General features: G+C 48.0%; 1 protein-coding gene across 1 annotated transcript in view; it reads right to left on the bottom strand.

Moving 5' to 3' along the window:
- Positions 1-16,648, bottom strand: part of LOC134984352 (zinc finger protein 585A-like) — a 104,533-nt gene that overhangs the window by 69,358 nt on the left and 18,527 nt on the right. Inside the window, exon 6 of the mRNA XM_063949951.1 lies at positions 10,114-11,664. Within this exon, the coding sequence (XP_063806021.1) occupies positions 10,114-11,664 (1,551 nt within the window). The remainder of the gene's footprint in view (positions 1-10,113; positions 11,665-16,648) is intronic.

The following is a 16,648-nucleotide window of genomic DNA, read 5'->3' as shown; positions in this document are numbered from 1 at the left end:
GAAAAGTAAGCACAGGGATGAAGGCGATTATCAGACACTCCCATCTGAGAAAGCACTGCCCCAATACCCATCTCAGAGGCATCCACCTCCACCACAAAAGGACGCTCTGGATCTGGGTGTCGCAGCACCTTGGCCGAAACAAATGCCCTTTTGAGACGGGCAAAAGCCGCTTTAGCCTCACAAGACCAGTGAGCAACATCCGCCCCTTTCTTAGTGAGTGCCACCAAGGGCGCCACTATAGACGAAAATCCAGCGATAAATCGTCTATAAAAATTCGCAAAGCCCAGGAAACGCTGAAGCACCTTCAAACTAGTGGGCTGCACCCAATCCAGGACTGCCTGTACCTTGGAACCCTCCATTTGGAAACCTTCTGGGGAGATAATATATCCTAGAAATGCGATTTGCTGAACTTCAAATTCGCACTTCTCCAGCTTCGCCCCAAGCCGGTGGTCTCTGAGTTTCTGGAGGACTAAGCGTACATGCTTCCGATGTTCCTCCAGGGAATGGGAGAAGATTAGGATGTCATCTAAGTATACAACTAAGAATCTATCCAAATATTCCCTGAGCACATCATTCATGAAATCCTGGAAGACTGCCGGGGCATTACAGAGCCCAAAAGGCATCACCAAATATTCATAATGCCCTGAGTGGGTATTAAAGGCAGTCTTCCATTCATCCCCCTCTCTTATTCGGATTAGATTGTACGCACCGCGTAGGTCAATCTTAGAAAAAATGGTGGCAGTACGAAGCTGGTCAAACAAGACCGAAATGAGAGGCAGTGGGTATGAGTTTTTAATCGTGATACGGTTCAATTCCCTGAAGTCGATGCAGGGTCGCAACGAACCGTCCTTTTTACCCACGAAGAAGAACCCCGACCCAACTGGAGACTGTGAAGGTCTGATAAATCCCTTAGCCAAGTTCTCCTGAATGTACTCTGCCATAGCCTGAGTCTCAGGACGTGACAGGGAGTACAACCTGCTCTTGGGAAGCTTAGCATTTGGCAACATATCAATGGCACAGTCATAGGGGCGATGGGGAGGTAGTACCTCTGCGACTTTTTTGGAGAACACGTCCGCAAAATCTGCATAACACCCTGGCAATCCTGGCAAACTTAGCTGCGAGAGCCTGACTGGAAGGCTCAAGCAACTCCTGAAACAATCAGTACCCCAACTAAGAATCTCCCCAGAGACCCAGTCAAATTGAGGATTGTGGGCCCTTAACCAGGGTAACCCCAACAACAATGGGGCAAAAGTACAGACAGTCACATAAAAGGACAATTTTTCAGAGTGTGTGGCTCCAATAAACAAAGAAATCTGGCTAGTGCAAGAGGTAATTTTACCTTGGGATAATGGTTCCCCGTTTAACCCACAAATCTCAATTTCCGATGCCAAGGGTACTAAGGGAACAGAGTGTTTCAGGGCGAATTGGCGGTCCATAAAAACCCCGTCGGCCCCACTGTCCACAAAGGCCTCAGTCTTGACAGTTTGACCGAGGATATTTAAGGTCACCGGAATGATAAAAGTCTTCTTGGGAAATTCTGACTTCTGGCCTGACAGGATATTTCCCATCACCCTCAGGCCCTGAAGTTTTCCGGCTTTTCTGGGCATGATACTACTACATGACCTTTATTCCCACAGTACAAACACAACCCCTGCTGTCTCCTCCGCGTCTTCTCACGCGAGGAGAGGCGGGTAGCCCCGATCTGCATAAGCTCCTCAGAAAATTCCTCAGAGTCTGAGGTTCCCTTGGGAAGGAAGGAAATCTCAGTCTCCCTTTCAAGCCTACGCTCTCTCAGCCGTCTATCCACCCGGATGGATAACTGCATGAGCTGATCCAAGCTATCAGGCAAGGGATATTGTACCAGTTGGTCCTTTATCTGGTTAGAAAGACCTCTTCGGTACTGGTGTCTCAGGGCTGGGTCATTCCACTGGGTATCATGGGCCAACCTCCGAAACTCCGTACAGTAAACCTCAACTGGCCTTCGCCCTTGCTTAAGGATCGAAATCTGAGCCTCGGCTGAGGCCGTCTTGTCAGGGTCATCATACAACATGCCCAGTGCCGTAAAAAAAGCATCAACACTTTTAAGCGACGGACAGTCAGGCTGCAACCCATATGCCCAGACCTGTGGGTCTCCTTGTAGCAAGGAAATCACTATGCCCACCCGCTGAATCTCCGACCCAGAAGACTGAGGCCTAAGCCGGAAGTATAGCTTGCAGCTCTCCTTGAAACAAAAGAACTGCGAGCGATCTCCAGAAAAACGATCCGGGAGATTTACTTTCGGCTCCTTAACCCCTGCAGGTGCTGCTGCTGCGGGAGCTCCGCCAGCAGCCTGGGAGGTGTGCATTTTAATGGACAAATCATTAAATTGTCGAGTCAGGACCTGCACCTGATCGACCACCTGTTGCAACGTATTTTGAGGGGTATGCTCCATATTCCCACAAAATTTCAACAGGAGTATTAGGCTGCTGAATATGTTATGCACACCAGTGCCTGCAGGAAAGTACTGGTGTCAGAACTGTTATGCACTCCAGTGTCTGCAGGAATGTACTGGTGTTTGAACTGTTATGCAAAACAAATGGACTCACAGACAAACTGGGGAATATGACATAACGTACACAGAAGGTGATAGGGTAACAAAATACACACAAAGTGAACAGAGAAGCCCAGAGGCTAAGGAACTGGGTATCTCCCTTGTATTAGAACTGCTCAGATGGAAAAAGCAAGATGTTGTGTTTTAATACGTAGAGAACCCGAAATGCTGTTGCTAAGGGCAACAGCAAAACCCTAAAGGGTTACCAACGGGTGTGGCAGTAAACTCCTTGGTCAGAGATGGAATGATAGACACAAGGAGAGTCTCCACAATCCTAATTCTCACTTGCAGTGCACAGGTTTTAGCTTACTGCCACTAAACTGACCCCTGACACCTAGCACAGTGAGACAGGATTAGACAGGCAAGTCTTAGAATACAGCCGCAAACTTGCTAAGTTCACAGAGTAGTAACAGAACCCCAGCAAGCTAAACGACTGACTCCAGTCTTACTGCTAGGTCTGGATTGGCAGAGTGTAATACCAAATCCCCAGGCCTATTTGCAGTAAGCAACAAACAAATACAAAGCTACACAGTACTGGCTAACTTTCATGAACTGACTAACCAACAAAGATTCAGCAGCATCTGCTTACCCTGAAAAGAGGCCTTATAAAGCAGGTGCTGTCCACGCCCCACTCAGACCTCACAGACTGTGAGCACAAAAACCAGCACCGGATCCCCTGCCGTGCACAGAGCCTATAACCACTGCACAGCAAAAGACCCGAACCGGAGTATCAGCTGCGCTCAGGTTACTCCACTAGCACTTGTCTCCCGGTTGCCATGACGACGTGGCAGCACAGGGCAGGAGACCCTAACACCTTCCTATGTATTGTTGCGGACAGGGACATTCTAACATATATATGATGCCCTTGCTGTGGCATGGTAAGTTGTCCTGTGTGTTACATGTTGTGGAATGTGAAACAGACATTACTGTTTGGGTAGGTGTGGTGCTTCTAGCTTTTGTTGTGTTGCAGCCCATGCAGGTCCCTTAGTGGTAGAAGTCCCCTTCTTATGTGTTCCATCTATAGTAGTTTGTGTTTTGGTGGTACGTGGCTGTGTACCAGCTTCTTCTTAATGTCTGGTGCTTTCAGGAACACTACTTTTGGTTTTGGAGGTATGATATCTGCTAGTGTGTCATCTTGAAGTATCGGCCAATGTTTGTTTATGATCTTTTTAATCTGATTTGCTTGTTTTGTGTATTGTGTTATGAAAGGGATCTCTTTGTCTGTTTTCTGTTCTGGTCTCTTTTTGTATTGTAGGGGGGAGGTCTATAATTTCCCTTACCCATGGTATATGCTGTCTGTACCTTTTCTGTATCGTACTGTTTCTCTCTAAATTTTAAACTTAGTTCTTGTCCTTGTGTCTCATAATCGCTGACTCTGGAGCAGTTCCTCCTGAGTCTTTTGAATTGGCCTACTGGGATACTGTTCAACCAGTTTGGGTGGTGGCAGCTGGAGGTTAGTATGAAGCTAAGGACGTCCACTGGTTTGTTGAACGTGTTGGTATGCATTTCGTTATCTGTGATGAATATGTAAATATGTAATTAGTACCAGTGTTGGATTCTTGACCTCATTGTCCTGGACTTCTGATCATTGTGATCTATGCACTTCTTATGTTCCTTATAAAAGCACTGTTCAGAAATCTGCCCTTTATCTTCTATACCCAATGTATGGTGGCAGCACTGATATTCTGTGGGATACGCCTGGTTACTGTTGGCATAGTCCTTGCTAAAAAGACACTTGTTCTCATGATAGAGTCACTGAATCCAGACCAGAATTGGTGATTTTCTTCTATTTTTTTAATATATATATATATATATATATAAAGTTTTTTTTAAAAAGTGTTTTTCTTGTTTAATTAATGGTTGTTAATGCAAATGTCATTTTGTGTAGAATCAGAGTGTCAGCGAGACGTTATGGAGCAAATGTATCATTTACTATTTGCTACTAATTCCCTCAAAACAACCGGACCTCCCAAATGTAAGTAGAAGGGACTGCAGCAGGTATCTCCCATACCTTCATACATGGACATCTCCAGGCAAGGGTCAGGTAAGTTTATTTTTCCAAATACAACAACCCTAATTCACCTACAAGTTAAAAAACAACATTTGAACAGACATAATTAATTTAAAACTAACAAATAAAACTTTCTTTACACAGAAAGAGACCCCCCCTTCCCTCCCGTAATATCATCCCACTATTCAAATGATTTGTCAAAATCGGACACAGCCAAAATCACACCGGAAATCTTTTGATTTTAAACTACTTTATTTCATATCTTTAATTCACATATTTTTGTCTATATTTTAAACTTAAAAAATACTTTACTCAGCAGTTTGCTTGTGGTGGCGAAATGCACATGCGCAGCGGCCGCGCAGACACACACATTGTGGCGGCATCCCTGAGGGGCGAAAGCGGGCGGGCCGGGACCATTTTCCAGGGGCTGCGTGATATCACACCTGCGGTCATCTCTGAGTAACCCCCTATAAGCTTCCAGAGTGCACCACATATCTCATCTTTTCCAAGTTACTACAAATGATATGAGATCGGTAGCAGCACTACTTTCAGGATTATTACACAGAACACACATAAAGGCTGACACAGCAAATAACAGTAACACATACAAGGGATTCATTAGAAATAAGGAAGCATAATCATCATTAAGTCTAATTATCAGCTGATTCTGTGCAGGACCCATACACCTCTTTACTGCCTCCAGCATTCCCTGGTACTGCACTGCGGCCATCTGCCCTGTCTCCCCCCACTACTGCCACCCACAATGTCTCCCCCCACTACTGCCATCTGCCCTGTGTTCCCCCACTACGGCCAACGCCCTGTCTCCCCCCACACCTGCCACCCGCCCCGTCTCCCACCAACATCTCCCCCCCATTACTGCCACCCACCCTGTCCCCCCCTACTGCCATCCACCATCTCCCCACCACTACTGCCACCCACCTGTCTCCCTCCATGGTACTAACAGTCCTTCATCAACAGATGGAAGTAACCAGGGCAGTACAGAGGCAGAAGCTGCTTCTGGTACATGGACCCTGGTCATGTAGGGCTGGGAGAGTCAGTAAGATTATGTAATAGGGGCCTACAGTAAGTCAGTACGGAGGCAGAAGCTGCTTCTGGTACATGGACCCTGGTCATGTAGGGCTGGGAGAGTCAGTAAGATTATGTAATAGGGGCCTACAGTAAGTCAGTAAGGAAGCAGAAGCTGCTTCTGGTACATGGACCCTGGTCATGTAGGGCTGGGAGAGTCAGTAAGATTATGTAATAGGGGACTACAGTAAGTCAGTAAGGAGGCAGAAGCTGCTTCTGGTACATGGACCCTGGTCATGTAGGGCTGGGAGAGTCAGTAAGATTATGTAATAGGGGCCTACAGTAAGTCAGTACGGAGGCAGAAGCTGCTTCTGGTACATGGACCCTGGTCATGTAGGGCTGGGAGAGTCAGTAAGATTATGTAATAGGGGCCTACAGTAAGTCAGTACGGAGGCAGAAGCTGCTTCTGGTACATGGACCCTGGTCATGTAGGGCTGGGAGAGTCAGTAAGATTCTGTAATAGGGAACTACAGTAAGTCAGTAAGGAGGCAGAAGCTGCTTCTGGTACATGGACCCTGGTCATGTAGGGCTGGGAGAGTCAGTAAGATTATGTAATAGGGGCCTACAGTAAGTCAGTAAGGAGGCAGAAGCTGCTTCTGGTACATAGACCCTGGTCATGTAGGGCTGGGAGAGTCAGTAAGATTATGTAATAGTGTTCCTACAGTAAGTCAGTAAGGAGGCAGAAGCTGCTTCTGGTACATGGACCCTGGTCATGTAGGGCTGGGAGAGTCAGTAAGATTATGTAATAGGGGCCTACAGTAAGTCAGTAAGGAGGCAGAAGCTGCTTCTGGTAACATGGACCCTGGACATGTAGGGCTGGAAGAGTCAGTAAGATTATGTAATAGGGGCCTACAGTAAGTCAGTAAGGAGGCAGAAGCTGCTTCTGGTACATGGACCCTGGTCATGTAGGGCTGGGAGAGTCAGTAAGATTATGTAATAGGGGCCTACAGTAAGTCAGTAAGGAGGCAGAAGCTGCTTCTGGTACATGGACCCTGGTCATGTAGGGCTGGGAGAGTCAGTAAGATTATGTAATAGGGGACTACAGTAAGTCAGTAAGGAGGCAGAAGCTGCTTCTGGTACATGGACCCTGGTCATGTAGGGCTGGGAGAGTCAGTAAGATTATGTAATAGGGGCCTACAGTAAGTCAGTAAGGAGGCAGAAGCTGCTTCTGGTACATGGACCCTGGTCATGTAGGGCTGGGAGAGTCAGTAAGATTATGTAATAGGGGCCTACAGTAAGTCAGTAAGGAGGCAGAAGCTGCTTCTGGTACATGGACCCTGGTCATGTAGGGCTGGGAGAGTCAGTAAGATTATGTAATAGGGGACTACAGTAAGTCAGTAAGGAGGCAGAAGCTGCTTCTGGTACATGGACCCTGGTCATGTAGGGCTGGGAGAGTCAGTAAGATTATGTAATAGGGGCCTACAGTAAGTCAGTAAGGAGGCAGAAGCTGCTTCTGGTACATGGACCCTGGTCATGTAGGGCTGGGAGAGTCAGTAAGATTATGTAATAGGGGCCTACAGTAAGTCAGTAAGGAGGCAGAAGCTGCTTCTGGTACATGGACCCTGGTCATGTAGGGCTGGGAGAGTCAGTAAGATTATGTAATAGGGGCCTACAGTAAGTCAGTAAGGAGGCAGAAGCTGCTTCTGGTACATGGACCCTGGTCATGTAGGGCTGGGAGAGTCAGTAAGATTGTGTAATAGGGGCCTACAGTAAGTCAGTAAGGAGGCAGAAGCTGCTTCTGGTGCATGGACCCTGGTCATGTAGGGCTGGGAGAGTCAGTAAGATTATGTAATAGGGGCCTACAGTAAGTCAGTAAGGAGGCAGAAGCAGCTTCTGGTACATGGACCCCGGTCATGTAGGGCTGGGAGAGTCAGTAAGATTATGTAATAGGGGCCTACAGTAAGTCAGTAAGGAGGCAGAAGCTGCTTCTGGTACATGGACCCTGGTCATGTAGGGCTGGGAGAGTCAGTAAGATTATGTAATAGGGGCCTACAGTAAGTCAGTAAGGAGGCAGAAGCTGCTTCTGGTACATGGACCCTGGTCATGTAGGGCTGGGAGAGTCAGTAAGATTGTGTAATAGGGGTCTACAGTAAGTCAGTAAGGAGGCAGAAGCTGCTTCTGGTACATGGACCCTGGTCATGTAGGGCTGGGAGAGTCAGTAAGATTCTGTAATAGGGGCCTACAGTAAGTCAGTAAGGAAGCAGAAGCTGCTTCTGGTACATGGACCCTGGTCATGTAGGGCTGGGAGAGTCAGTAAGATTATGTAATAGGGGCCTACAGTAAGTCAGTAAGGAAGCAGAAGCTGCTTCTGGTACATGGACCCTGGTCATGTAGGGCTGGGAGAGTCAGTAAGATTGTGTAATAGGGGTCTACAGTAAGTCAGTAAGGAGGCAGAAGCTGCTTCTGGTACATGGACCCTGGTCATGTAGGGCTGGGAGAGTCAGTAAGATTATGTAATAGGGGCCTACAGTAAGTCAGTAAGGAGGCAGAAGCTGCTTCTGGTACATGGACCCTGGTCATGTAGGGCTGGGAGAGTCAGTAAGATTGTGTAATAGGGGTCTACAGTAAGTCAGTAAGGAGGCAGAAGCTGCTTCTGGTACATGGATCCTGGTCATGTAGGGCTGGGAGAGTCAGTAAGATTATGTAATAGGGGCCTACAGTAAGTCAGTAAGGAAGCAGAAGCTGCTTCTGGTACATGGACCCTGGTCATGTAGGGCTGGGAGAGTCAGTAAGATTGTGTAATAGGGGTCTACAGTAAGTCAGTAAGGAGGCAGAATCTGCTTCTGGTACATGGACCCTGGTCATGTAGGGCTGGGAGAGTCAGTAAGATTATGTAATAGGGGCCTACAGTAAGTCAGTAAGGAGGCAGAAGCTGCTTCTGGTACATGGACCCTGGTCATGTAGGGCTGGGAGAGTCAGTAAGATTATGTAATAGGGGCCTACAGTAAGTCAGTAAGGAGGCAGAAGCTGCTTCTGGTACATGGACCCTGGTCATGTAGGGCTGGGAGAGTCAGTAAGATTATGTAATAGGGCCCTACAGTAAGTCAGTAAGGAGGCAGAAGCTGCTTCTAGTACATGGACCCTGGTCATGTAGGGCTGGGAGAGTCAGTAAGATTATGTAATAAGGTGCCTACAGTAAGTCAGTAAGGAGGCAGAAGCTGCTTCTGGTACATGGACCCTGGTCATGTAGGGCTGGGAGAGTCAGTAAGATTGTGTAATAGGGGTCTACAGTAAGTCAGTAAGGAGGCAGATGCTGCTAATTAGCAATCCTTTTTCTAGCGTGCTGGGGGCCGCCCATCGCAGGGCGAGGCAGCCTAGTACGCTGACCGGCGCCTCCCCCCTTTATGAAGCAGAAATTGCGATCTCTCCACAATTTCTGCTTCATCTTAGAAACTAGTGAAGCATCCTGCCAGCTTAGCTGCACCCGCAGGATCCCCACCGCGTTCTTCTAGATTGCGATGGCTGCGTGTGATGCCATGCAGCCACAGTGAACATGACCGTTTGTCCGCCTCCCTTTCTCGCAACACCGCACTTGTAACGCTCCATCTTCTCACTGGAAACGGAGCTTTACCCCCCACCCTGTGACCGCCTCTGCCTGATTAACAAGAAGCAATCACATTTCCTACAGCCCCCTGTAGAGAATGCAGGTGCATACGCAGGACGGGCGCTGCGCATGCGTCCGCAAGTTTTTCTCAATAATTCCGTTTGGATCACACACTGTAGTCCAACCTGAATTAGGCCCAGAGTCACCATCTTACAGGCAGCCGGTGAAGGGAGCAGAGAATGGGTGTTATGTGGCAGGAACGGGCTGGTTAGGTAACAGCCTGGCTGCTGCATTCTGTACAAGCTACAAGCGGTGCAATTCTTTTGCTGGGAGACCCAGGTAGAGGACATTGCAGTAGTCTATGTGTGATGATACAAGTGCATGTATGACTGTAGGTAGATCTTCTGAGGGAAATAAGTGCTGGAGTCTGACTATGTTCCTCAGATGAGGATCTGATTGTGGCAGATACCTGATGTCTAAGTGTCACTCTACCATCCAGGACACCAAGATTCTGCACAGGATCAGCATTATGTAAACCTGAACCCCCAAGCGTAAGTCTGGTTGGTAACAAAGCTGAGCTGTAGCCCTGTCCTTTGTTGGTGAGCTAGCATAAGGACCTGTTTCACCTGGATTAAGTCACAGCCCGCTGGCAACACCCACACCTGGAGCTCAGCTAGACATTTAGGATTGGTACTGGGTTCTCAGTACCCAGAACAAAAGACAGACCATCTGTAGGCAGTGGTAGATGAGGGCATGACAGCTGATTATTTCACCCAGTGGTTGCATGTATATTGCAAAAAGCACAGGACATAGGATAAGAACCTTGAAGAACAACGCATGGCAATAATAAGTATACTCCAGAAGATTAAAATGGCTTCTCACCTGTGTGATTTCTCTGGTGTGTAACAAGATGTGATTTCTGGCTAAAACATTTCCCACACTCAGAACATGGAAATGGCTTCTCACCTGTGTGACTTCTGTGATGTATAACAAGATATGAGTTCTGTGTAAAACATTTCCCACACTCAGAGCAAGAATATGGCTTCTCACCTGTGTGACTTCTCTGATGTTTAACAAGATCTGATTTCAGGGCAAAACATTTCCCACACTCAGAACATGGAAATGGCCTCTCACCTGTGTGACTTAGCTGATGTCTAACAAGTTGTGATTTCTGGGCAAAACATTTCTCACACTCAGAGCAAGAAAATGGCTTCTCACCTGTGTGACTTCTCTGATGGCTAACAAGATGTAATTTGTCTGCAAAACATTTCCCACACTCAGGACATGGAAATGGCTTCTCACCTGTGTGACTTCGCTGATGATCAACAAGATGTGATTTCCGTGAAAAACATTTCTCACACTCAGAGCAAGAAAATGGCTTCTCACCTGTGTGACTTCTCTGATGTCTAACAAGCCCTGGTTTGTCTGCAAAACATTTCCCACACTCAGAACATGGAAACGGCTTCTCACCTGTGTGACTTCTCTGATGTCTAACAAGCTCTGGTTTGTCTGCAAAACATTTCCCACACTCAGAACATAGAAATGGCTTCTCCCCTGTGTGACTTCTCTGATGTATAACAAGATGTGATTTCCGGGCAAAACATTTCCCACACTCAGAACATGGAAATGGCTTCTCACCTGTGTGACTTTGCTGATGTGTAACAAGACTTGATCTCCAAGTAAAACATTTTCCACAGTCAGAACATGGAAATAGCCTCTCACCTGTGTGAGTTCTCTGATGTATAACAAGTTGTGATTTCCGGCCAAAACATTTCCCACACTCAGAACATGGAAATGGCTTCTCACCTGTGTGACTTTGCTGATGTCTAACAAGACATGATTTCCAAGTAAAACATTTTCCACAGTCAGAACATGGAAATGGCCCCTCACCTGTGTGAGTTCTCTGATGTATAACAAGTTGTGATTTCCGGCCAAAACATTTCCCACACTCAGAACATGGAAATGGCTTCTCACCTGTGTGACTTTGCTGATGTGTAACAAGACATGATTTCCAAGTAAAACATTTTCCACAGTCAGAACATGGAAATGGCCTCTCACCTGTGTGACTTCTCTGATGTCTAACAAGAGCTGATTTGTATGTAAAACATTTTCCACACTCAGAACATGGAAATTGCCTCTCAGCTGCCTTAGCTGGCTGATGGGTAATAAGCTTTGTGTTCTGTGTAAAACATTTGGCATCTATAGAACAGGGAAACACTGTATCTACTCTCAGAGCTGTAACAAATGCTCCAATATCAGAGTGATCAGGAGAACATTTCCCAGGATCAGGGGGATCAGATGATAGAGCTGGATGTATAATTGGGGTAATGGGATTATTTCCTGGAGAATCCTGTCTACTGTCATCTTTTATGTCACAATCCGGGGATAACATTAGACGTCCTTCTGAGATATTCCTGCTTGTGTGTCCATCTGCTGGAAATAAAATACATTATGGAAATACAAAAATGAGAACACACAATAACAAATGTAATATTATAATAAGACTTAGATATCTCTCTCTCTTGTACTTGTAACTAACCATGAAGTATAAATGGAGATGTAGTCACTCGCTAAGTCCTATGTCAGCACCAATGTAAAACAATGGATGGGGAACACATCGTATGAATTGGAGATTCTAGATGAACAATAACATCAGTCATATGAGCTGATGGATCAGAGAAATGTCTCCTAACGTTACTCCTGGAAGCATTGGTAAGGTAGCATTCCTTTATGTGTGTGCGCATACGCTGATAAGCCTGTACATGTGTTACTCACCCTTATATAAGGTATATTGCTACAGCAGAGTACGTGTGGAACAAGGTAACTTACATGCAATACACCATATAATACCCTGTAATCATCATCATCTTCCAGGTTATAATCCACTTTTACACCCCCCATCATCAGTGTCTTACCTCTATTCTCTCAATAGTAATAAGGATGATGTGTGTACAGTAAGTATGATATAGAGAATTACATATCAGGATCTATACAGCTGCCGCCATACTTCTGCTTCTCATACGTGTGCTACTGGCAGCAGTGAACATCTGAGTGAGATTGCAGGGAAGACAGCAGAGTCTGATGAGAAAGAGATTGGATCTGCCTTTGCAGGGATGTACCACACCTGTCACCCCTGTTAGTATATAAAATAATAAATAAGAGGGGCCTGAGTCCATCCAGACATGCTTTCTGGAGCTTTTATTACTACGTGGCTTCTTATCTACCCTACCTGATAGCTGTCGGCCACCACTGGAGGCAAGAAACAATCTATTAAGTCCCCCACTTCTCCTGCCCTAAAGCCGCTCACTCCGCTCAGTCCGGGCACCGTTCACTGCCGCAGCCTAGTGACGCAGCTGAAGCCACGGGCTGTATTCTGGAGCTAAGTGTGCCCAGTCTTTCCTGCACGCTCCGGATAGCTGACTTGGAGGCACTTTTGCCTCAGGTGGGAGCACTGGCTCTTCCGCTACTGCTGGGGGCAGAACAGGCTGCACACAGTCACCGGAGCCCGGCAGTGATATTGGGAAGTGAGGTGATGATCAAGCACTCTTGCTCCGTTGCCCTTTCTCCGAATTCCACTAGCCGATCTGCTAAGGTATCCGTGTCGCCCCACCTGGGACGTTGGACCTCCGGCCCTGCTAGGTATGAAACATGGCTGCTGCTAATAGAGAGGCTGGGGCTTGTGGGTCTCACCGGTTCTGTACAAAGGTCCACTGGTAGGCCGCCCTCTTCAATGCCAACGCCCTTAGTACTCTACCTCCGCCCAGCGGGACTCCTCCAAGCTCACGAGTGCCGCCCTCATGATGCTTCTGGACACATTGAAAGGGATATCCACACCCTTCTCCTGATACACGATCTCCAGATCGTCCTTTGACATTCCACTGAAGACCGCCATCTTGTGCGTTCTCCTGCAGTGCAGTTACTCCTCTCCTAACTCAGCTTCTCCAATCAGGTGACCGAAAAGCCACCTAGGATTATCCCACCGCTATGCCAGCAATTTCTGTGACTGGATGGTTCTGTACGAAAGCCCTCACCCTGCCTTGCGTCCTGCTCCAGTCACAGAATGGATGTTTAGGTCACACGGGATCTGGCCAATTAGGGGATTCCCAATTACCATTAGTAACCGCCTATTACTGACTCCACCCACTGCGTAATGGGCAGGTACTACACTGCCACCACCAGAATCCTTGTCGCTATGGAGTCTGGAACCATGGTACTGCTCTGTATGTGTCTACACGCTATCTTTCCACACCTGTGTGGTGTCGACGAATCACCACTAGTCGCTGGACTTGGCCTCTGCACAGTAGCTGGCGGGAGGCGAAGCTTGGAGACGCTGAGTGCACCCTGGACAACCGGAAAACGGAACTATGTTTGGCATAGCACTGCAGATCACAAGATGAAGCGGTCATCTTGAGGCAGATGTTTATTCACCCAGTCTTAAAAAAGACTGTTCCCTATTGCTAGTGGCAACAGCAATACAGCAAGATGTTTACAGCAGAGTGAAAATAGTATAATACCTCTGGAGGCTAACAGGCCTCTTCTTTTTATCTTACGCCAATACACATACCACAGGGGGCAAGTCCACCGTGCTGTTCTCAACCAATCATTGTTTACCCATGTGATGTGCATGCCTTGGCCACATGCACAGCTATCATTGTCCTCTACGGACGGTGGGGAGTAGTCGCTCTCCTTTGACCGTCCCATCCTGGAGGGTTGGTATCCACCCTGGTGACGCTCAGTCTAGGCTGGGGGAAGTTTTCCCATCTAAACTACTTCCAGGAATCTGCCCGGGTACCCAGCTCACCATCTCCAGTCTAAAATTGGGCTCCAGAGATGGGCAGCCTAGATCCCAGGTCAGGCTTTCCTGCCCACCAAAGGTGATCCCTAAGGAGCTCCAGAAAACCACTCAGCTTGTTTTAAAGCTGAGCTGCTCCTCTCTCTCCTCATGATACTTCCATGTGGGAGGCTAGAGAGGAAGGCATTCCATTTTGGGGGGAAAGTACTGGGGGAATCCACCAGCCTACACCAGGCATGTCCAAATTGCGGCCCTCCAGCTGTTGTGAAACTACATATCCCAGCATGCCCTGACAGTTTTGCTGTCAGAGAATGCTAAAGCTGTGTCAGGGCATGCTGGGATGTGTAGTTTCTCAACAGCTGGAGGGCAGCAGTTTGGACATGCCTGGCCTACACAGTAATGGATTCCCCCCTCCTGGGACACACAAACAAGTGCATTCCACCTTAAATACAATTCAAATACACTATACACATTGGCCCTCATTCCGAGTTGTTCATTCGCTAGCTGTTTTTAGCAGCCGTGCAAACGCTAAGCCGCCACTCTCTGGGAGTTTATGTTAGCTTAGCAGAAGTGCGTTCGAAAGGAACGCAGCACGGCTACAATATTTTTTTGTGCAGCTTCAGACACTACTCTTAGCTTGCGATCACTTCAGACTGTTCAGTTCCTGTTTTGATGTCACAAACACGCCCTGCGTTCGGCCAGCTACACCTGCATTTTTCCTGGCACGCCTGCGTTTTTTTGAACACTCCCCGAAAACGGTCAGTTGACACCCAGTAATGCCCTCTTCCTGTCAATCACTCTGCGGCCAGCAGTGCGACTGAAAAGTGTCGCTATACCTTGTGTGAAACGACATCAATCGTTGTTAAAGAACGCCGTGCGTGCGCATTGCACCGCATACGCATGCGCAGAAGTGCCGATTTTTTTGCATGATCGCTGCGCAGCGAACGAAAGCTGCTTGCAAACAACTCGGAATGACCCACATTGTTGCTTAATAAATAAATAAATATATATATATATATATATATATATATATACACACACATACATATATATATATATATATATATATATACACACATACATACACACACACACATATACACAGTGTTTGCAAATACGCACTATAGCGCGTATTTTACCCAGATCGGAGGACGGGGACTCACTTTTCAAAAACGTGTGGATCCCCGAGGACGCGCTCCGCTGCAGCCAATTCCTGGCTCTCAATTGACTGCACTTCCTGCCTGTAAAAGAGGAGGTGGAGCCTTACCACTACCAGTCCTCTGGCGGTGCCTCCCCCTCCTGGTCACATGCAGCCGCGGATTCACACGGGGGCCGGGCAGAGAGTGAAGACGGCTCTACGGCTGCTCTACGCTGTGCTGCGGGCAGGAGGTGAGCGCCGGTGACAGCATAAGTGCTGTGGGGTAGGGTAAGTAGCCTAGGAGCGGGTGGCTGAACTTGGGTGGTGGCTTTCATTGCATGCCTTGTGTGTCTTCTGGGAGTGTCATGGGCTTGTAGCCCGACCTCAGTGGTTGTTTCAGGCATCCACTACAGTAAGTTTCCCTGATATTCCCAGCGCCATTCACAAATAAGCTAAGGATCTATGAGACTATAACATGAATCAATTGTGCAGGCACTGCTGCTACCTGTGGTGCACCCGCTACTTCTTCAGTCAAAAGCATTTATACAAGTGATCTGAGCCCGGGCAACATCATATAAGGCTAGAAATGAGAAGACACACCGGCATCCCAATCGCAGCACTGCCGACGCCTAACCCTCCCACTCACAGCCTAACCGTAACCTCCACCCAGCAGTGCCAAAACCTAACCTCCCTTACCCACAGCCTAACCCTAACCTCCCCCCAGCAGTGCCTAACCCTAACCTCCCTTACCCACAGCCTAACCATAACCTCCCCCCAGCAGTGCCTAAACCTAACCCCCTTACCCACAGCCTAACCCTAACCTCCCCCCAGCAGTGCCTAAACCTAACGCCCCTTACCCACAGCCTAAACCTAACCTACCCCCAGCAGTGCCTAAACCTAACGCCCCCTAACCCACAGCCTAACCCTAACCTCTCCCCAGCACTGCCTAAACCTAACCCCCTTACCCACAGCCTAAATCTAACCCGCCCCCCCTAGAGACTAACCCTATCCCCCCTCTCTGCAGCCTAACCCTAACCTCCGCCCAGGAGTGCCTAAACCTAACCCCCTTACCCACAGCCTAACCCTAACCTCCACCCAGCAGTGCCAAAACCTAACCCCCTTACCCACAGCCTAACCCTAACCTCCCCCCAGCAGTGCCTAAACCTAACCCTCCCACTCACAGCCTAACCCTAACCTCCCCCCAGCAGTGCCTAAACCTAACCCCCCTTACCCACAGCCTAACCCTAACCTCTCCCCAGCAGTGCCTAAACCTAACTCCCCTTACCCACAGCCTAACTCTAACCTCCCCCCAGCAGTGCCTAAACCTAACCCCCCTTACCCACAGCCTAACCCTAACCTCCCCCCAGCAGTGCCTAAACCTAACTCCCCTTACCCACAGCCTAACTCTAACCTCCCCCCAGCAGTGCCTAAACCTAACCCCCCTTACCCACAGCCTAACCCTAACCTCCCCCCAGCAGTGCCTAAAC

This window comes from Pseudophryne corroboree, assembly GCF_028390025.1.
Source record: "Pseudophryne corroboree isolate aPseCor3 chromosome 3 unlocalized genomic scaffold, aPseCor3.hap2 SUPER_3_unloc_5, whole genome shotgun sequence".
In the NCBI taxonomy this organism is placed as follows: Eukaryota; Metazoa; Chordata; class Amphibia; order Anura; family Myobatrachidae; genus Pseudophryne; species Pseudophryne corroboree.
The sequence above is the reverse complement of the archived record's forward strand: the minus strand, read 5'-3'. Positions and strand labels throughout refer to the sequence as shown.